Source organism: Leptosomus discolor, chromosome 7, assembly GCF_034619465.1.
Source record: "Leptosomus discolor isolate bLepDis1 chromosome 7, bLepDis1.hap2, whole genome shotgun sequence".
In the NCBI taxonomy this organism is placed as follows: Eukaryota; Metazoa; Chordata; class Aves; order Leptosomiformes; family Leptosomidae; genus Leptosomus; species Leptosomus discolor.
Genome location: NC_141397.1, coordinates 61,332,245 through 61,355,114, shown reverse-complemented (window position 1 = coordinate 61,355,114; position 22,870 = coordinate 61,332,245). Strand labels below are relative to the sequence as shown.

The 22,870-nt window shown below is 40.2% G+C and overlaps 1 protein-coding gene across 1 annotated transcript in view; it reads left to right on the top strand.

Annotated features, from left to right (window-relative positions):
• Positions 1-22,870, top strand: part of LOC104343032 (uncharacterized) — a 189,479-nt gene that overhangs the window by 82,113 nt on the left and 84,496 nt on the right. Inside the window, exon 5 of the mRNA XM_086468615.1 lies at positions 18,857-18,979. Within this exon, the coding sequence (XP_086324741.1) occupies positions 18,857-18,979 (123 nt within the window). The remainder of the gene's footprint in view (positions 1-18,856; positions 18,980-22,870) is intronic.

Sequence of the window (22,870 nt, the reverse complement as noted above, 5' to 3'; positions counted from 1 at the left end):
TGTTCTGCTACCTTGCTGTCCAGCTTCTCTCGCTCTGGATGTCTATTATGTATTTCATTGATTGAAGACTGTATGAATTTGTCCTCTAGGTAAACACATTTCTACTTTAAAGGGTGGTGAAAGTGTTCCAAAATACAAGTAAATGATCAAAATGTGCTGTCAGGTCCAGGTGTGATATTTGGCTTACTGATTTTTGTCTGTGGTTAGTTACAGTACATTTGAAAACAGACCAGTGAGGCAACGGCAAATAAGGGAATATCCTACAGTGGCATGGGCTTGCCAGATGATGCAACAGGTTTTTTGCTGTAAATCCTGGTCTTGTACAAATTAAAAGGGAGATTTCAATTTTAATGTAAGTAGCAAGGATACGATGTGCAACTTCAAAATAAAAAGGCAGAAATACAGTATTAAATGCAAGTATTCAGTGATAAGGCTCGTGAGATGCTGTTTGACTAGGTTATTATTCTAAACTTAAATACACAGTAGTACTTTTTGAAAATCACTTGTGCAGACATGCTATTTCTCTTTGAGTAAAATGATGATTTACCACCTTTTATTTTATCTTTTGGGGGTCCAGGGCAGTAGCATTACCACACTGAAACTTAATCATATTTCTTCTATCCCATTTCATTCTCTTTAGCAGAATTTGACAAGAGAAAGAAGAATATTACATTTTCAAACTACAAAATACTCATACTTCCTTATGAGAATGTTGTAAAATTTAGATTATGAGGCACATTTTAATAACTTCAGTCACATGTAAAGCAGGCATAAGCAAAAACGTTAACCAATGTAGTATTTATATAAGGGAAGTTTTGGTATTTGCTGTGTAGCAAGGACTTGTGACCATTTTATGGAGTTTCTAGACCCTGAGATGTAATAATCTTTTTGATTTGTTACTCTGATGGGATGAGGGTGCTCGTGAATTTACTCTAAATAGAATTTGCTAATCATCCTTAGGAAAATTAGAAATATATGGCAGATTAACAAACCAGCCATTCATCTGTTGGGTTAAACGTACTAACATGATCTTAACAAGCCATGTCGTCTTTTTAACACACGCAAAGGACCACATTATCTGCTGAAAGACTGACATTATGTAAATGTAACATTTGCTGGACCTCTAAAACCCTGTGATTAAATTACTGTCTAAATTATTCTGCAATATGAATGTCGCCTACAAAAAGAAAAGCTGTAAAAGAAATGACTGTGACATCTTCTGGGTTTGCAGTATTTCCATAATGAGTATTTGAAATGAACGGTTTTTAGATGTAACTCAAAATCTTAATGAAATAAGAAGAAAGTAAGTGGAGGATATGACGTAAGGAAAACTTACGCTACAAAGAGGCAAATTTATCCAAGGGTTTCGGCAGGACTTGGTTAGTGAAAGAAGCGTGGCTCAATTAAGAGGGGAATTTCATCCACAAATCAAAACTTGTTACTGGAGAGACGTTTCCCCTACCGTCCTCTGTGGATGCGTTGGGTAATCAGCGGCAGGTAATCTGCTTTCACTTAGGACTTTGAGAGAGACACATCTGTAAAACAGCAAAAAATAAAAATGAGAGAGTGTGCTGACTCTGGTATTGCGAGTAATTATGTCCCTGAAAGGCTGTGTAGATATTGTTCCCTGCGAATAGGCATCTCCTCACGCAGAATTACTGATCAGTTAACTTGTACTGTATCATCAACTCATGTAGATTATCTTACTTGTATTTCACTCATTCAAAAAATTAAAATCTAGCAGAACAAATGTGCTTCAGCAAAGGGAGGAATTGAATATTTTATTAATTGGCTACTTAGTAAGCTGTAACAACAACAGCAGAGAGAGGCAGCACTTTGAAGAGAGTCATTAATTGAGCCTCACCTGCGAGGTGAAATGACTGACTGATAGCCCCTTTCCGATTGCAAAGCACTAGAGCCCGTGGTGGTGGAGAGTTAATGTTCCCCTGAAAAGGCCAAGTTCCTTGCTCCTTTAGCATCTCCATGAAGCCCCAGTTGGAAATTCAGCACAGATAGAAAGCAGCAGATCTGAGATGCTCGGAGAAATCACTTGATGTCCGCCTTCACTGGAAAGCTGTTATTTCTGTGAAGCTCAACTTCATTTCCTTGTTGGAGCTTTTACTCTTTGTTGGAGACCTTTTGCTCTCTCTTCTCTGTGCTTCTTTCTTGGGGGAAGGATTTGGGGAGGACAGGGGAGGCTGCAGGAGGGAAGGGCAGCTCTGAGGCCTTGGAGAGGGAGCGCTCCTGCTCCCCTCCACTCGCTCCTGCTCCCCTTCCTAGTCACCAATTGGTAAATCTGTCGTAAGAGATAAGAAGGAGAAAAATAGATGTTTAACTAGGGCAAGATGTTACATTACTGTTTTTAGAGTGGTTTGAGCTCACACTAAGGAAGACTGACAGAGAAATGAAGATTTTTTTTTTAAAGGGTGGTGAGGGGAGAAAGGACATCTATATAAACAAACCAGCATCGAGCAGACACTATTTTTATGTGTTTTCAGGCCTTCCCAGCCAACTGCAACATCCAGATCAGACTTTCTTCCCAAGACCATCTAGTAGTTAGTAAGATACCTTGTTTTGTTTGTGCTGCTGGCTTTTTCTCCCTTCCTCCCTTCCTGAAAACAGGCGCTGCAAATGTTGTTTTACCCAACAATACTAGCCCCATTCTATGGAGATTTTTATTTTTGAGTATTTATTCTGAAGAATATTAGAAAAACCAGTCAGCATGGCCAGTGCTGGTTCTCAGCGGATGGATTTGGGGGGTCCTTTTTTTGCATGGATCATGCATTTCTGATCAGTTTTTTTGCTTCAAGGTTTGTTGTTATCCTAAAGGAAGCTGGTCCAGATCTCCATCATCCCCAGTGATATTTTATAATCGAGAAGGCTGGTTCCAACACATGGGAATCCCTGCTCTTTTTCTCAGCAGCTTGATGGGACTTCTTGATTCTTTATAAATGTTTGTGGCTGTAAGTGTAATGACTAGAAAATTTAGTGTGAACTCTTTACCTGCAATGCATACGTGTTATATTTCCTCCGACAGCAGCAAAGTTCCCTCTGACGGCAATGTTTTCTTGAAAGCCTTATTCGTTTGCTTGCTTCGTGTGCCAAATCCTGTAATAGGAGAATCAGTTGTATCTCTTAGATATACCCAGCTTATTCAAACTCTGGGGAAATCCAGATGTAATTTCCAGATTAGTTCATGTTTCCACAAGCTGAGCAATCGTGGTACTATTTTCAGATGAAGCAAATCTCTCTTAATCCTACAGAATGTTCATAAAATCTGACCTCTTCTCCGTGTCTCCCCATGCGATTTCTTTTGGGGAGAGCGGGAATGAAAAGGAGTTTAATTCAGGTGATTTTGTAGTGATGCTGCCTACCTGTTTCAGTGTACTGCTATCTGCCACTTAGATGGGATGTGATGATTTATTTCTTTTTGCTAGAAAAAGCTTTTTTGGATAGAAAAGCCTGCAGGTGTCCTACTGGTTTTCCTTCATCTGAACCCTTCCTGTTGTGTGGGAAGAAAAGCAGAAAAGTACTAGGGATGGAATAATAAAAAACAAAATAAAACCCTCTGAATGTCCCCCCTCCCCAAACTATTTACAGATTCAACCAAAATGGTGTCTTAACATTTGAAACTTCCTTTTTATTTATTCCTTGTCCTATTTATTACTAATGTCCCATGGCTCCCTACACAACTGGGAGAAGACTCTGCAGAGTGACTTGCTGGTTTGTAGTAGTTCCTCTTTTGAAGCGAAAATACGATTTTCGGTGCAACTGTACCAGAGTTACCTCCAAGATTCACTTCACTTTTTGTTCAAAAAAGGAATATTTCTTTTTTTTTCTTTCTCCTCTCCCTGTTCCTGTTTGGTTGGTGCCCCATAAATACATCTGCAAATATTCCCTGCTCTAAGCAGTTCAGTTTGTAATTGAAAATACAAGGAAAACAAATAAGCATGAGAATCAGTGCTATGTATATTCCCTGTTTTTCCAATTTATTCAAATTCTGGAGGAAATAAGATGCACAGGAAAATAGATTAGTTTAAATGCTTTGAGGGTGAGGGCTGGTCCAATATTTGATTATCTTTGAAATATATATTGCCTTAGTTACACCATAAGCCCTGGTAATTGAGAAATTTGGTCATTTCTGGCACAAACATAAGTAGTTTTTCAATATCTTGCTATTGAGCTTAAATTACTGCAGGTTTACACTCGTGTAACTATAAACTGAACTTTATCATTAATTTTTCAGCATTAAAAAGAAAAAGTAGGCAAAACTTCAGCTATAGATGAAGTATTTAAAATAATTTCCCAAAGCCCTTCATAAATGTGACATTGATTCATTGATATACAGACCATTAGCAGTTAGTCTCCTCTGTTCATCTATCATTTCAATTATCTCTAGACTTCCCCAGGGTCTTTGACAAATGGGAGACAATTTGCATTTTGTACATTAATGACCTTGGTTGAATTTGTAATTTTATTCCCCCCATCTTATAATTATACTTTAGCATTTGAGGGGAAAACCCCACAAAACTATAGTTGGACAGTTTTTAATTTATCAGAGGTGTATGGCTGACGAGATGGGGGGAAAGGAAGAAATAAGGAAAAAAATGCTCAAAAGTACTTTGCGCTTTGTGAAGAACTGTTGCCTGAGGATGGAGAAGGTTATTGCAAGTTAAGCATGAAGTCTGTATTACAGGGGAATGTTGCCTCTCTGGGTCACAGCCCAAATATTGGCCTCGCAAGAATTGTTGATCTTCTCCTAAATCCACTGATTTCATCCTGGAAAAGCTGTCTCTTGGTTTTTCTGACAATGCATGAGAGGAATGATCCCTTAAAAAAAGAAAAAGAGGAATAAAGTAGAGGAAAAAGAACCGTGTTTTAAAATGTGTGTTTCAGAGGTGTATGGCATTGTTAGGTGTCCAAGCATCTCTCATGGGTGCAGAGCATACCTCGTTGCTTTACACCAGCAATCATCTGCTCCATGGTGGGTCAAACTCAAAAGAAAGTCAGAACAATCATCATGGAGGGGAATCTTTCCTTGAGCTCCTTTCTTTTCTCCAGTGCAACTGCTGCCATCCAGCCTTTAGCTTGCGATCGGTGGGACTCCACAGGGACAGGCAGCCACATTCCCACCACGTTATCTCCTTTGTGCCACACTTACTGCTCTGGTTTGCCTTTTGAGCTCCTGTTCTTGGTGCGGTTCCTGCAGACAGATCTGAACGTTGGGTTTTTTTCATCACTTGAAGTATGAAATTATTTTCAGCAATAACAAAGCATTTCTTGAAGGTATTTTGTATCTTCTGGTAAGCATGTTTATTAACATTTATTTTGTGAGTTTTCCTGCTGGGTATGTGCGTGTCAGAAGAGCCAAGGCCACCTCTGAGTGTTAGTGTTCTCATAGTAGATCAGGCGCAGGTGTCTTAAGTATTGCTTTTCATCTAGAAGCATTGCAAAGCTCTTCTAGAGTAGTACATAGATGGCCTTACTCAGGTTTCTGGGATGCCTCCCTGCAGCTGGATCAGTGGTCTCACAGCATGGAGGACAGAAGTGACAGAAAATGAGCCAAAATCCCTTTTTACTCCTCTGCTTGGCTGCTTTTGCTGCTGTCTTTCCTCTCTGGGCTCTGGCTGTCCTCTCATCCTCCTGCTTCTGCTGACTGCTCGTCCACGCTGTCTCAAAGACTGAGAGTCACCTGGATCTGGGTGACTGCACTGCAGTGGGGACGTTTGACTTGATCCTGCGTAGAGCCAGGACAGATCCGGCAGAGGCGTATGCTGGGGCTGGGTCTCTTGAGCCTTCAGGATTTGTCACCACAGAATATCTTGCTAAAACCCCTGTAATATCCAGTAGGAAGGTGAACTGTGAGCTGTACTAACCATGGCTGGCTACTGGGTAAAAAGGCCAGTTGCTAGAACAATTTCCATTAATGATTTCAGGTTGTCTAAAACTCCCAGATAATCTTTCTTAGCTTTATGTTACATAGAAGACTGCCTATCAAGTTAAACTATTAATTTCCTCCTCTCCTGTCTTTGAACCTGTGGTCTTTTGCTCTAGTGTAGTAACCAGGTTTTAGTTTACTTGGGTGGGTCACTGTTGACACCTTTCCCGCATTAAAAAAAAAAAAAAAAATCAAATATCCACATGTTATCAGTTCTTTTCACTGTTTTTTAATGCTCATAATGTGGGCACCCTAGAGAAGAAGTATTTAGCAAAATTAAGCCTTTTAAGCTTCTAAGTGGGCCAAAGAGATGGTACAGTGAACACAGAAAAAGCAAAATTCACAACTTAAGTCTCCTGTAGTTGAAGGTCAACTTGATGGCCTCGCTGCATCAATTCCTTCACCAGAAAGCTTCACGGCCGACTTTCAGGATTTTGGGGCAGTGTGTTGTTTTTTAAGTGATGCAGGGAATCCACGTAAGCAGTGAATGCATCCCACGTGATGAAGATGACTGCTGCCTTCTCTAGGAATGTTCTCCAGTTGTTAAAAATTCACTGTTGCCATCAGTAACGGCAGTGTGGGATCTGAGATACCGGAGTCCTTGCCTCTTCCTTTGAACGCAAAATCACTGCAGTCTCTCAGACAACATTAGGTGGTAACTGTTGGCAACAGCTATGATGATAGAAACGACGTATGTTTCTGGCTAGATTTTCAGAACCATCCATAACATTATATTACATGTACTTTGCTCATATATCACACTTTCCTTTTGTGCGTCAGAATGAATTTGGCTGTCTCTTCCATGCAAAAAAGTAATTAGCTTGGGCTGAATGTGAGGAATTCATTTTTTGATTGGAACCGAAGGGTGAAATTCCAAATGTGGAAACTTGAGCTGTGAACTGGCATTGACCTATAGCCCCACCACCCCCGCTTTCCTGCCTAGGTGCAGGGTAGGAGAGGGACTTATGCATATAGCAAGAAAGGTCTTGATTTTAAGTAGGGCTCCACCCAGTCTCGGGAACGTTCAGGCCAGGCTGTTCAGCCTTGTGTTCTTCTGATATATGTTGTACGACTGTTTTTCTGTGTGTTGAAGAGCCAGCAATGTTTGGTTTGAAGAGGTTTGGTTAAATTAGACACTTTGCGTGGTCTGTAAGAGTGAGCTAAAGATCAAGGCAAACATATTTATTGATTTATTTCCTCGCTTTTCTGAAAACAGGACTTGGACTCCAAACAATACATGTGTCTGTAGAATACACTTGTCTTTGCCTAAGTTACGTGTGCTGCACGAAAATGCTGGGTAGATATGTATTTATTTCTGCACAGCCTCTATGTTTGGATTTTTCTGCCCCTAATAGTGTTTGCCCTTTGATGTCTGTCTTTAATTTATTGAACATTTACAGAAGACCTTAAGAACTTGAATTTATTTCTAATAGTGTGTTCTGTTTAAGAGTATTAGATTTAATACTTTGACCTTACTGCTGCTCAAAAAATATGGTTGGTTATCCTAAACCCAACAATTTTATAGGAGTGTGGTGGTGTTTAAGATTTTACGGTGGTATATCCTTTGTTAATAATGAGGAACATGAAAAAAATTAGGTCTGCTGTTTGCAGGGAGAGGGGTAGTGAAACGCGTGTTTTGAAGTGTAAAATGATCATGTTTGAAAAGACCCACTGATGTAGTAACTTTGAATTTTTAAATTAATGACATCATCTCACTGATGCCTTGCTGAAAACACAAATGCAAATTTCTTTTTGATTATACCCCCTGAAAAAAACCTGGGTATGGCTCTCATCAAAACCAGATGCCTGACATCCAAATAGATTAAAAAGATAAATTTAGTTTGTATTGGGAATCAGTGTGTAAAGTTTGGGTTACATAAAACTGTCTCTTTCTGGCTCTGGTATGAATCAGTTTTAGCAATGCAGGATTAACAATTTCAGCCCTCTAATTTCTGCCTGTGATCACCTTTGACATTTGACGGTTTAAAAACCTTGAGATCACATATTTTCATAACCAGAACTCCCAGGCTGTAAGAGTAAGTCTGCTACCTCTGCTAACGACAGCCGCTACACGTGGTGAACACATGTGCTTGGTGAAGGTCCCAGGTTCAAATGCCGGTGTCAGGCTGAGGCAGCTTTCTGCCAAATTGTTCTTTCTGCAGAGTGTCTGACTTACACCATCACACTGAGCCTGATTTATTTGTTTTAAAGGAGACCTCTGTGCTGTTCTGCTAGGAAAGGCCCCAAGAAATCGCAGCTGTTCTCTGCTACTCGTTGTTAATTTCACTGGAAAAAGAAAATCTTTTCTCTGTCCCTTGTTTTGAGCTTGTCACTGGTAAAAACTGTATGCAAGTTAGTGGTTTGTCCGTCTCTTTGTTTTCAAGCTTGATGTAACCCCCTAACCCAGTTTAAGTGTCCTGCTTGAATTCTTTCGTGGGAATTCCCTTCCAGTTAAAGGATGCTCACCTCACTGCCATTTCTGGTGAGAAGGATCCAGACCTCCCTGAAATATTTAGCTCCTGTTTAGCACTAAATGAAAGGGCTGCACCCAGTGGCTCCCTTTCGTCGAGGTGCTCGGCCCCGAACAGCGCTGCTCCCTGTGCACGTAGGCTATGGCGTGCTGGGCTCCTTAGCAAACCTGCCCTGCAGTCACAATAAGCAATAGTTAACAGGCACCCATTGGTGTCAGATAAGTTAGAAGAATTAGAAGACAAATTAGGCAATGAAGTCTGGGAATAATGACTTCCCTTGGGTTTCTTTACAAATTAAACTGATTAAGATTTAATCTTTTTTTTTTTTTTTTCCATGGGTTCCTTTGCCCTTGACACACAAGATCAGTTACTAGAAGACACAGTGACTGAGTGCAGCTAAGTGGTAATGGCATATGTCTGTGTAAAGCAAATAATGAGTTCTCATTTATGTCTCTTGTAAACGAGTGACCTGGTTGTACGGTTGTGTTTCAGCTGCGCAGGGAACGATTACAGAAAAGTTATTTTCTGTAGTAGAAAGTGATATGACTTTACAACTATAGTTAGCGCAGGATTTTTGTCAGGGTAGTGAGTAATTCTGCCCACATAACTGTTAGGAAGATCTTCTAGAAATGGAAAACAAAAGGTGGGAGAGAATGTTCGAAAGGACATGGGAAGAAAGAAATATTTAACCCATTTAAGACGGTAGCGGAGGAGTGCCATTCGTTGCTGTTTGATCTAATCCCAGGATACATCTGATGATGAGTAGAGTCTGTTCTACCCGTGATTGACATTGACTGGCAAGGACAACTATTAAGAAAAATAAGAAAAGAAAATAAGAGCTTCCATTTAAATCTCAATAATGAATTCCAATTCTAAACCAGAAGCCGGGCACACATCATCCTTTCTCCGTTGAGAAATCTTTTACATTCATTTCAGTTCATAACGGTTTTGGAAAGAACAAAAAAAAAAAGAAAAAGGAAAGAAAAAGTTTTTCATTATTCATGTGAAAAATGAACTAATTTGCTCACATGCTTAGTCTTGGGGTTAATTATATTATGAAAAAGAACAGTTCGTAAGGAACTGGTTTATGACAATAGGAATGCCCTGAAATTTAAGCTGCTTGATTTGTTGGCTTGCTCAGACCTTAGTATTGTATGAAACAGCCTTTTGTACGTTAGGCAGCGAATTCTGGACCTGGGGCTTTGGTCCTGTACCAGGGGCTGTAGGCAGGTCTGGTCTGACAGGTCGCCTGCTGGGGAGGTTCCTCCTGTGGTGCCACCCATCGCTCTGCACCTACACTTCTGGCCACGCTGCTGGTGTGGCGTCGGATCGTGTTTGGTACCGGGTGAGAGCCTGCCCCATGGTGAACTGAAGGACCCAAACGTACTGAGGAGTGCTTCAAGTGTCCCTTTTCCACAGTGTTGCAGTGGAAACGAGGGCACTCTGGGTTCAAGACACTTATTTTACAGGCTTAGAGAAAAGGAGCCATACACTTGCTTAGACTGATCATTTCTTTTTCTGAGTACAGAATAAAGATAGAGAGACAAAGCTAGAATAAACACCTCCTTTATTCTACACTTGTAAAAAGATGTATTGACATCTTTTCTATAACTAGAAGCTAAAATGGTGCTTTGAATTTCCTTTACATGAACGTTTGGAAGTCAGTTTCTTGTAGTGCCCAATTCCCTGTTCCTGCATCCTGCGGGCTGGAGCTCGCCCTGCTCATACTCCTGCTATACACAGATTTTCAAGTACCAGTATAGCAGAGCCTTTAAACACCCCACGTTGCACATGGGTACCAAAGTATGCTGCCACGGAATTAATAGAATCTGGCCCATCATTACAGGTTTTACCTGGAGCAAGTGTATTTATTTCTGTTTGAAATTATTCGTTCACCTTTTATCCTGGTGAGTCTGAAAGGCACCAGCAATGTACAGCTCTGTCTTTATCTCCACTTTTGTTATTTATGTGGTGGACTATCGCGGTGCTCTTCTTAGGACGTGACATCTTCAGTCTCTTAAAAATACAGGTTGAACCGAATGCGTGAGCTGCCGCCTTTTTCCTTGATGTCCTTCTTTGATGCCAGTGCTGTGTCTCTCTGACCTTCTGTTTGGTCCTGAAGATGTTGGCACTAGCCAACCCATGGGTACCTTCATGTTATTTACACCTACATATACTGGCTGTCACTCCCCAGCTGTCTTGGCCTGAGAAGTTCCATAATTTTGCATAGCTGTGGTGTTTTTTTTTAAAAAATATGGAAGCAACTAGTTCCTATGGAGATTTACAAGACTTAATGATTGTAAATGTGAAGCTTTTCAAAATGACCTAGCATACCTGTTTGTTCTGTATCCTTATTCAATTCTGATGACCTGATTTATAGGAGATTGTAGGAAGCTGGAGGAAAGGCAGAAGTTCTGCATGTAAATTTTCTAGAGGAGCAAGAGAGGAAAGTTGGACTTCTTGTTGGGAATAGTAGAAAATACCGGGAAAGAACCAGCCTTGGTTTGTGACCAAGTGACTGATATCTTCTACTGATTTTCTTACTCAGGAAAGCAGAAGGCAGTGAGATGCAAGCCTGTCTGAGGATCAGGGTGCACTTTGTGAACTCCCCTTTAGGCACCAGGACTTGGCTTGGCTGGAGTCAACCGCCTGGCTGGTGCTTGCAGCTTATGCTTGGGATTTAGCACTCGAAGCATAAAAGAAATCTGGTTGTTAAGAGTCCTGAAGTCTTGCTAATAATTGCTGCTTTGGAAATGATCTTTCAAGAATGTTTACCTGCCTGCAAAATATGTAAGGGCTTATATTGTACAATCAAACTTTTGAAGTTCAAACTCATTTCTTGTTTGTGTGTGCATAGCCAGCACTTGTTGGTACTGGAACTTATGTGCTGCAAAGAGAATGCAGGTTTAGGGCAAAAGCACTTTTAGACAAAAGCAAGAGCTTTTAAGGATGTCAGTGCAGGGTCTTGAATTCTTTCTAAAAAGGCTCCATTTTGTGGCATAAAACGTCGAAGCAGAAAGAAATCCATCTCGGCAGAGCTCTGATGGAAGGAAAGTTGCAGTACAGCAAACGGTGCTTTCTTTTATGTTTTGCTCGTAACCATCATAGCAGGCAAAGGCAAACACTTGTCTAATTTGATAAAATATCTTTAATTGCAGCAATGGTACTTGAGGTTTGGGCTGGATGCATAAGCTCTGTTTGTAATCATAGCTCCAGCCGTACTCCACAATCATCTCCAATCATTGTCAATTAGCATCCGTTAGTCTGTTGTTGCTTAATTCAGATGTTCTGGGATGTTTAGTTGCATTATTCATACCTTGTCTGGTGAAATGTTTTTTAAAAATGAGCACTCATAGGATTTCATTGTACTGAGACTGTTTTTGGGTTTTGTTTTGTGTTGTTTTTTCTTTTCACCCCAACCTCTCATTTTAGTTACTCTAGTTGGTGTAGAAAGGAAAACTTTGTGCATGATTTGGGTCCTGTATTTCACTTTTAGGAGATAATTGTTCCTGCTTGATAGAGAATTTTAAAGAGGGATAAAAAAAAATCAAAGCTGGCATTTTTTCACACAACAATTTTCTTTTGGAAGTTAGTGTTGCAAAATGTTATTGATGATCAGGACATTAGGAATAAAAGAAAGGGGAGGGGGGGAAAGAGAGAGCAGCCATGTGTATGGTTATGGAGGAGCCATAACCAACGACGGAGATTTTAAAAGGACTTTTAAATGCCAATTTTCAGAACTGAGTCTAGTCTTTGGTTAGGAGAGAGCAGGAGGAGCAGAGTTTGGGGTGGAACAGGCCATCTCTGTGCCTGCAGTAGGGCACTAAGCGTTCTCTGCTGTTGCACGAGAACTATGGGTCTAGTCTAACCTAGCAGTGCTTGCCAGCATCTTGGGTTTTAAGAGCTTGTTGTTTCACTTATTTAAACTTTCAGCCTCTTTTTTCCTCTACTGAATTTTATTCTGACTTCAAAGGAGTTATTCTTAATGTGAGCAAGTGCAAATGATTGATGAATCTGTTTGGTTTTTTCTTCAGATGATTTTAATAAGGAAAAATTAATACTAGTGAAGTATGTTTAACAAGGGGCTTTGTTTGATTTTTGGGTTTGCATCTAAGTTTCATGAAATGGAATTTTTTAGTGCCTCAGTAACAGAAGAAAGCAAACCAAGGCACAGACCCGCATCCCCGGGAAACCAGGCCATGCCCGCGTTCGTTACGTGACTGATGTTCTCTGCGTGTATGAGTGTGACATGGGGATAGAGAGGAATGAGTGCAGCAGTAATTTATTTTTTTTAAAAAAGGGCAAAAAACCAAGCCAACAAAAAGAGGAGGTGATAACTTGTGAAAGCACAAGTACTCCAGCTGCCAGTGGAGACAGTGGCAATGATGGGTGTCTTCTGGGAGTTTACGCACGAAGAGGCTGTGCCAAACTCTCAGATAAGTTTGCTCCACTAATCAGACGCTTGTTAATAACAGCTCAGATTTACGATACTTCATAACAGCACAAGAAGAAATATTCATCCTGTTATTGACTTTGTGGAGGAAGAAAACCTAATAAAGCATTAAGAGTGCTTAATCAATACATGTGTAGGACTGCGCTTGACTATCAGAATGAGCAGCTTTGTTTCTATTCAGGCAGATAATTTATGGTTAGCGCTGGAAGTGATGGGTGTAATTTATGTTTAGAGACAATTATTGTTCAAAGACAACTGTTACAAAGCTCTGGCACAAAACGAAGGAAAAAGAGAAATGCTGTCTCTGGGGTGTGAGCGTTGTGCTCGACGGCCTGTCCAGTGTATTTCCTCGTTACGTTGTATTTACGTATGACGTATGCGCGTGTGCATTCGCGTGGACTGTGTTGCGTCATAGCAGTGAGCGGCCTTTAAAGTTCAAATCAACTTTCTCCCGTTTCAGGATTCTTTCAGACATACGGTTTTGGTTGCAGACCATCTGGGCCATAATTTTAAAAAACGGTGTCTAAAACCGTAAGTTAAGGAGCTTCCTATTCGCTGGATCTTTAGCAATTTTTTAAAATTGAATCAAATTATTTAGATGTGTAAATAAGAAGTTGTCAAGTGTGCATTATGATTTGCAGACACTTGCCTATAACACCTCCTTATAAAAGCAAATTGTAATACAGTTGCATATGTACTCCTTTGTTCGCGTACCAGGCACTCAAATACGTTAAGGTTCACGCATAGGTGCATTTGTTGCACGTTATAAACTATATTTAGGCTTTGATTCTAACCATTATGAGGGTTTTGTACCTGAAAGTATTTGAGTTACGTTTTCTGAGTTAGGAATTTACGTCTCTAAATTGCTGTTAAAGTCAATAGAAGCTGCCAGTGCCTGTTAGCGAGAGTAATCAAAATTCTTTCTTAGATGAAGATATTTAGCATTTAGATTTCCTGAAATCAGACCATCTTCATCATAGTCTTCAGGAGAAAATCCCAACTGGGGAGAAGTGTTATTAGCGAAATACTGTCTTCCTGCTAAATAAATAGTTGTCACTACTTTGACCTCTAATTGAAGCATGGCGTGTTAGCCTAACGCTTTTAAACTAATCAAAATAACCTCCTCTCTCCATGATGGTGGGCTTTGTTCATGTTGTATTGCAATAACAATGTGAATGATTTTGCAGATTTTATTCCGCTTCAGTGATTTATTACAAGTCCAGCGAGCTCTGCCATGCACTGAAGTCAGCAACTTACGGGTCAGAGCACAGGTTAGCCCCAAAGGCTGGTCACTGAAATGGCAAGTTTGCATGTGGCTGCGTTAAGTAAATAAAATTGTTGCTCATATACAGCTGACAAATGTAGAAACCTTGGAAAATAGGTTTTAAATACTGGACTTTGGTTATGAGATTCTCTTTGTTACCTTAAAAAGGGATCTTTATACTAATGCATGCTGCATAAACTTGTTGTACAGGTAAAATATATTTAAAAATACATTAACCTGTTGGCAGAGTGTTAGCCGGTGTGTCCCATAGACCTAAACCTACAAATTGTTGCCACAATGAAGTGGTGATTCACTCCACTGTTTTTCTGCTGCAGGACAACGGCCTCCCCTTGCAGGGCCGTTGGTGCTCGGTGCAGATGCTTTCTCCTTCAGTAAGTCTGTCCAGTCCTGGGGTCAGGGCAGGCTTAATCCCTTACTGGTATTTAAAGATGCTGAATTCAGCTCCATATGGAGAACCTGCAGAGCTGCAGCCCTCACCTATAGCTCAGCGTAGAGGTGTGTAGAGGACACTTCTGCCCTAAGGTATTTCTGCTTTTCAGACTGATTTCCTGGCATTTACTTGCTGCATTTGAGAGCTGCTGATAGTGCCGGTCACTTCTGTTAGATTTAAAATTGGAATTACCAATGAAAAGCACTTTGGCCAGTGTCTGCTTTTATATCAAGTTTTTGTTTATTTGTAGGAAATCTCAAATCATCTAGACTTGCATAAGAATGTGGTGAAGGGTTGTTTTCCCTGGAGCTGAGGATGTCTCCAGCTTGCCCTGCTGTGTGATGTTTTCAGATAGGGAGTGCCTTGTGTTAAACAAGAGTAGAGAAGTAAAGGGATTGGAATCAGTCCTTCTCCATTTAGCACATAGCTCCTTGGCATGTTTAATCGGGCCAAGGCGGTCCATTTCGTGCTCCCCTACATATCAATTACTTGACTAGATTTTTAGACAAAAGAATACCTTTTCACATAGCGCTGTTCTGTAACACCACATGTGCAGGGAGTGTGGGATGCAGGCACATGTCTACAATCCACAGTTTGGAGTAACAGTGGATTTAAAATATGCTGTTGATTTTTTTATTTTTTTTTTCCCCCCCATATGTATGGTAGACAGACCATATATAAAGTTAATATCAAGTTAATCTAGATGAAGGGATTTTTCAATTTCTTTTTCCTTAAGACTTCACATGGCAGGATTGAAAGCTCACATAGTGTATGTCCCATGGATAATGTTTTTGTGTTGCGACATTGGCTCTATAAATAAATGTGAAGCATTGCAGTAGCAAACATCACATTCATTTTTTTTTTTTTGAAGTGCCTACAGCATGTCATTACAGATGGATTGATAGTCTTGATAACATTGAACTTTTGTCAGACCTAACCTGGCAGACTTGTTACATGTCAGAAATTTTCTGTCGTTTTTCTTGCTTTTCAAAAGGCAAATATATTTGCAACCTTGAGTGACATTGAATACGAAAAGCAGACAGAAATTTATCATTTGACAGAATTGTTTATCTTGGGTTTTTTTTTCCCTTTTTTTACAGTGGCAAAGCTGTATTGGATTTTAAAATTCTGACTATTCTGTGTTTTAGGAATATAGGACAGCTGATTGCAGCTTATAAGATCTGTAGGAACTGTCTTTTTACAAATGTAGAACACATTCTTTCTTACTTCACATTGAGATCATTTATTTTGGTGTTGGACTGAGGCAACATCTGACCTTTATTACTGAGTTGTGCAAAACAACTTGGCAGGGTACAGACAATGGAGATGGTCTTGTACAGGAGACAGTACAGCGAAGGATGCAGATGCTTAGAGAGCAAATTTTCATAACACTAAGGTTAAAACTGGTGCAATTTATACCTAGTGAGTGTGTTCCTTCCAATGTGAGTGCTTTATACTAGGGATAAAGCTGTATCAAAAAGCTTATTTTGGTGTCTATAAATAAACTATCATTTTGTTTCTGATTTATGATGATTAGCTTTAAACGAGATACTTATTTTAAAGAGACATGTGGATGAAAACTCATGGTTTTGGCATATAATAGAAAAAGCAGTGGATTTCCGATATAAGAAGGAGCAAAGAAATGGATGAAAACATGTCATCAGACGATGAAAAGAAGTATTGAGGCAGAGACAAGGAAATCCTGGAAAGAGCACGAAGAAGAAGATGAGGTTATCAGTCATATAGCACCAATACTTTTGGGGGGACAAATGCCATAAGTGATCCCCAGCGTTTTATGCTGAACAAGAAAGGAAAAGATTTCTGATTGCTAATAGAAACACGCTGCAATCCAGAGGAAAAACATTCCATACATTAGTATGCAATAGCACTATACACTTCCAAATGTATTATAGCCTAGTGAAATCAAGAGGATGATGATTAGCTCCTCAGCTAGAAAGGTTTTCTTCCAATAGTTTGGTTCAAAATACAGACACTGGTGTTAATAAGTTTGGCTGTATATCACAGACCGCACCACTTAGCCAATGTTTCATGCTAGGTGGCCATGTGGCATTGTAGGTGCTAAACACAGCGTAGAAGAATGAAGTCATTCTTCCCAATATTTTGTTTAAAAAAAAAGCAAGAGATTATATTTTGGTTTTCAATACCCTTAGTATAAGTAGAAGTCAAAGCTGTGGAGCAGGGTTATGATGTGGCTCATTACTGTTTATTACCACAAGGCACATCAAGATGTCTGCTAGTCAGAGAGAGTAAATCATTTGGAACACGCCTGTTTTGTCGATCTTCTGCACGATGCTCAGCGCTAGCGTGCCTTCTTCCAGTGCTTTGAGGAATATGTCTAAAATCTGTCGCTTGTCATATGTTCTCTCTGTCTCTTGCTGAAGAGAAACGAACAGACGAATGTCTTATTTTGGTACGATTTGTTTTTGCATTTTTGGGCAGAGGGGAGTGTTTTTCTTCTGAAAAGTTTGTCTAAATTGTGTTCCCATGAAATCAAGAAGAGCCTTGCTGACTTCATGCAAGTTAGAATTTGGCTTGTTGTGTGTCTCTGAGATAACTGAATTTATTGTTTTTTGTAATATTGCTTGCCAGTGTTTTTCAGTATCGCTGAGGAAAAAGTTTTGTTGTGTCAGTCATCACACTTGGATTTAGAGCCTTAGAGAAATTGGATGGGGATAGTGAGTTTGTGCCTCTTCAACTGCCTTTTAGTAAATATTGGTGTTTCGTGATACAATTTTCTTAGCTTTTTAATAGTCTAAACCTCCCCCAAAATTTCTTTTAACCTCTTGTTTTTAGCCAGGATCAGAAACGAGCTGAAGAAGTTAAGCACAAGCCCATGGAAGAACTAGCAAACCTTGGTAAATTGTAGACTTTAACAGCTGAGGATTGCAGCTGAAAGGCTCTCATCTCTCTTGCCTGAGTGCGAAATTCTTTCATTGTTAGATTTGACTTTACAGCACTTTGTATTTCTTTTGACCAGAGTGTAATTAGTTTTTTTAAAACTCATTTCCCCATTGCGGATGCAAAGTGCTGCTAATGTGAAGTAATCGCCTGCGATTTTCAGTCACGATGATGCTTATCTGCTCTTGCTTGATCTTCCTCCTCCTGCTTTTCTTGCTCTCTAGCCTAAACGTGATGTGTGATCTCTACCAGTGCCAAAGGCCTTGCAGATGTGAGATCTGTCACCTGCGTCCTCATGCCGGGCTTTGAGAACGTGGGGTGTCCCTTTAGCCCTGGCTTTCCCATTCCAACATGCCAAGAAGGTCGGCTCTGCCACAAAGCCAGTGCAAGATATTTGTCAAAAAATTGAAGGAAGGACACCCACAGCGCGTTATTCTTACGCAGGTCCGTTGCTGTCCCTGCTTACCCCTGCACTGGTGAATTATGTGACTCTGTGACATTAACACTTCAGAGAGAGCAAAGCAAGCAAGAAAGCATCGCACGAGTGTGCGTTTCGGAACACGTGAAATCAGTGCAGCAAATACCCACTGGTTTTGTTACATTTACTGTCCCATTTGACAAATTTTCTAGCTTAGAAATACTTCCACACCATCTGTTGTCTCTGATCTTGTTCAGCAGAGCGGCATTACTGGCCTGATGATTTCTATCACATTTCTTCAGACGTTCTTACGTCGGGTATATGAGTACATGGGTTAAAAAGCAAATGTCTCTGCTATTGATTTTTCTCTGCCATTGGCTACCCTCTTCACTTAATTATTTATGCGGTTCTTTAATGTTTTTCATTTATAATGTGTAAAGGTCTATTTTTGCATGCAGGCAAGCACTGACCTGATCAGGTGAATAAGTAATGTGTGTAGATGCTGGTGCACACGTATCGGAAGGAGAGAAGGCCGTTAATTGACTTAAAATACTACCATTTTTCAGAGGTTTCTCATCTCTGCCATGATGGCTAGACAAGTGAGCCTGGTGGAAATGACAGTATAAAGATTGTTCCTGGCCTTGTTGCACAGAAGTGGGAAGTTGGCGAGTTGGGTAGAGCCTGCAGCTGGAGCTGGGTGGACTCTGCAGCTTACCTTACGCAGAAGTAGGGGAGGAAAATCCCACTGTTGCACCTCTTGGTTGAGTTGGGGGGCACAGCTGGGAGTCACTGCTCCTGCAGTTGCCTTCAGGGTCCTTAGCTGGATGTCTCGGTAACTTTCTCATTCATTCACATCAGAATCATACACGATTGTCCTCAGATAACCAGGCAACGTGGTCAATGCCCACCCTTTACTGACTGCTGTATATTTTCTTCTGACAGACGTAGATGAGTGCACCACAGAGAACGGTGGCTGTCACGACCAGTGCTGTAATACCATCGGCAGCTACCACTGCAAATGTCCAGCTGGCCAGAAACTGGAGGAAGATGGAAAATCATGTGGAGGTAATGTTTTGGTACTGTGTTTCACTGCTATTAAGAAATCAGAGAGGACACTGTAAAGGAAAAGGAAATGTTAGCTTTTATCTGGAGCCAGCTGAAGAGCGTATACTCAGAGTTGTCAAGAGTGCAGATCTTCTCATGTCTGGATTATGAAGATGTAACTGTAAGAACACTTCAAAGGGTTGGGTTTTCGTTTTTCTTTTTCTTTAAAAAATGTTATCACTTAACCTGGATTGGCTGTGCCATGTTCTGATTATGGAATTTCCATCATCAATTTAAAAACTTGAAGAAAGTGTATATGTTTGATAATATTTTGTCTGTCTGTGAAACAAAATGGTTCTTATCAGAAAATACACATACATTTTTGCATTTCAATCACAGTTCCACAGCTAGAGATTAACTGAATAAAAAAGGATTTAAAACCACATGCTACGTAAACCTATTTGTCTTCTTCCTAAGGGAAATATAAGTCTAGTTAGCGCATGATGGGGTAAAATTTCTTCTTATGCAACAGCTTGACTTTGTGCAGAAGCAAAACATCACATAAGCTTGTGTTGGAACACATAATGAAATATGGTTAGACTTCTTAAAGATGCACTGGTAAACATAGAGTGGGTGTAAACAAGCCCATCTGATCTGTTGACCTACAGTCACTACGAGTTTTACATCACCAGATGCTGCAAAAGGTAGAGGAGATGAGGTGTGAAGTAGCCAAGGTGTGCTGTGTTGCAGGCCAGAGCGGTTCCTTCTTCTTGAACTCTCCTCTAACACAGGTAATGAATGTTCGCTGCCATTTGATCTTGTGGGCCCTGGCTGTGTGCTTGGATTGCACCCTCGATAGCATTTCATTGCTGCAGTGAGTATATCATTGACCTTTTTTTGATTATCTCAAGATGAAAGGTGCTAGGTAGGTTTTCATGAACTGTATTATCATCTTTTCACAAGAAACCATCTTCTCTGGCTTTTCCTATTGTGTAGTATCTAACAAATTCTTTTCTTCCGGGATTTCATTTTATCCATTGTCCTTCAACTCCGTTCTTAGGGTTTGTACAAAGCAATGTATTTCTTGGCTGTGGTCATATGCTTTATCCAAACTTTATAATTTATTTGGCTGCACTCCTTTTTTCGCTAGAAGGTGGTAGAATTATTTTCCACAGCAACCTGTCATTTGATATCTGCTTGACAGTGTAAATAAGCTGTAGATGGTTATTCTATTTTGATTGACATTTTTCATTATGGTTCTCCATGCTTTTAATTTTGGTCTTTTGGGAGCTCAAGCCAGAAATACTGTCCATGATTCAGATTCCTGCTACTTCACCTCAGCCTTCTTTTACCTCTTTTGGGATCTGGCTGGTGATATGCCCATGAACCAGTGTACAGGTCTGTGTGTTGATGACGACTTACTGCTTTCAGATCTATGTAAAAGTTGTCCAAAACCAAAGTCTTTGAAAGCAAGGGCCCTGCTCATTGTAATCCTAAATTGCTTAGCATGCAAGAGACCCGTTTCCTTTAAAATAGTTTTGTGTTAATAAGTTAGTTACATTAGTATTCCATCTGCAGGGTTCTTCTATTCTTAAAAGATACCTTAAATTCTGGTATTTTGACATTCTTTAAAAACTCAAACAGAGCTTAAGATATTTGATTCTTGTACTATATACTGTCTAATCAGGAATTACAGGGGAATATATTATGAGCTGTTTTGAAGCTGCTTTTTGAAATCTTCAGACAAAAATGGAAACACACAGTAAACTGGAAACACTGAAGTCATAGAACAAAGTGAACGTGGTGGTGACTCTAGTTGCGCCTGAATTTCTGTGGAGATGATAATGACGACGAGTACGTGGCCATACCGGCTTGCGAGAAGGCTAACTTCAGCCAGCTTGTAGCCATCAGATGTTACAACATAAGTAACTGAGTGGTTGATTACCACGTAGGGGAAAAGTGAACTTCCAAACAAAACTGTGTGTGCTGCTGGAAGGTGCTGGTCTTTCAGGACGTGACACTGAACTGGTGTTTTATTGATGCCTCTGCATTGCTCAAAGGGGTCATTTTGCAGATGAGAGTAAAACAGCTTCTCATTCAGGTTAGCCAGCGGTTTTGGAGGAATAAGGCTTAGAGTTGTTCTGGGCGGTTACATTCTTTCTTTCTTTATAGCATCATTGTGCTTTATGTTACCCCTTAGTCTAAACTCGAGCGTTAAATAGATGTGTACTATTGTTCTGCTTCCATTATCCGTCTCATGGCTGGTTTTATTTCACTGGTGACTGAAATGATCAATTGGTGTACAGGTTTTTTTAGAAGCTAAGGTACAAATAAGGTGTATCGTTAGAAAAGCACCATGGTAGTAGCACAGGTTTTATTCAGTAAGTCATTATTAGTGCAAAGATTGATCCTGTTTTTCAGACTCAAAGTAGAGCATCCTTCTGACAGAAAGAAAAGATGTTGTCAGGAAATAACTGGAAATTTTTTTGTTAAAAAAAATGGGTTTAGCCGTTTGTAGCTGTTCAATGCTAAGGAAGGGAAAGTGGATAAAAATTCACTGATCCAGCAACATAATGAAGTGTACTGCTGATTTGATCAATAATAGCTGGGGGGGGGGGGCAATTTTAGGAGACCCAAAGGCCTAATTTCACAGCTACAATGAGCTTAGGTTTCTCAGCATCTCTGTCTTCTAGGGTGTCAAAGGTGTGTGCAAGACACAAGCTTCATGAATATGAACAAGACAACAGCATAAAATAGGCAGGGTAATCTTAAAATAAGTTATTGCTATCAGCACTGACTAAATCTTCCCTTTCTCGGATGGTTCTGCAGCTGGTTAGAGCCAGATGGGGAAGGGGATTGAGCAGCACAGGCTGGGACACCCCACGCTGTGGAGTCCGCGCTCCTTCTGAGGCCTGGTCCTTCAGAGCAGTGAACTGATTAGCCTTTCAAAACTAATTATTTGCATGTTGTACTGCAGATTTTACTCTCCAGTGTTCATGGAGACAGAACTTCAGTTTTCTTATCTGACAGAGAAATATTTTCTGGCAGGTAGTTGCGTAGGCATTGCAGATTTTGACAGAAGGCTCATGCTTACCTCTTGTTCTTCACGTGTCTGATGAAAATTAATGATGAGAAAGGATTTGGATTTAAATCACTGCACAAATAATACAGCAAATTAATATTTGACATCTGCTAGTGTATGACTGTCAGTCTGATTCTGTCCTCTATGCGTCTGTACCGGTGGTCACTGTTTTGGGGGCAGTCTGGTCAGTGTCGGTGGGTGGGTTTGCTCAGAAAGCTGTAATGTGGTCTGAGGAAGGGAGAGGAAATGTGCGTGTGTGTGTGTGTGTGCAGGACCTCCTTATTTGTTAAGCAGAGGTAACACTGACTTACTTCAGTTAGATATGCTGCGAGACATGTCGATATTCTCATTTAATATTTCATAATAATGAGAAACAATTCTACCTGAACATCAGAAAAAGCAGAAATTGTATTTTCTGAACATAAATACCATTTAAAAACTCAAATTATTGGCACAAGTCCAGATCTGTAAGGGATGCTGAGACTACAGCTACAAAAGTACGTTTTCACACATGAATAAGCTCCAGAAGTCAAATTAAAAAAAGGCACGACCTTATGTTAACCTTCTTTGGTAAACTGTCATTTCTTATTTATATTATTGTGCTCTCATCTGTCAAGGCAACTGAAGGAAGTCAGAGACAAATGAAGTCCTGTGATTAGCTGTTGATGAAAAGAAGCTTTTATTTTACTGATTAGAGTAATATTGCAGTCACTGCAACGCCCTCCCTGGGGGCTCCGGTCAAACCTCAGGTTTCCTGACTTTTGCCAGAGGGACTTCTGGAGCAGCTGCGGCCAGAGGCAGTGTGTGACTTTGCAAGGCCACGGCTGTTT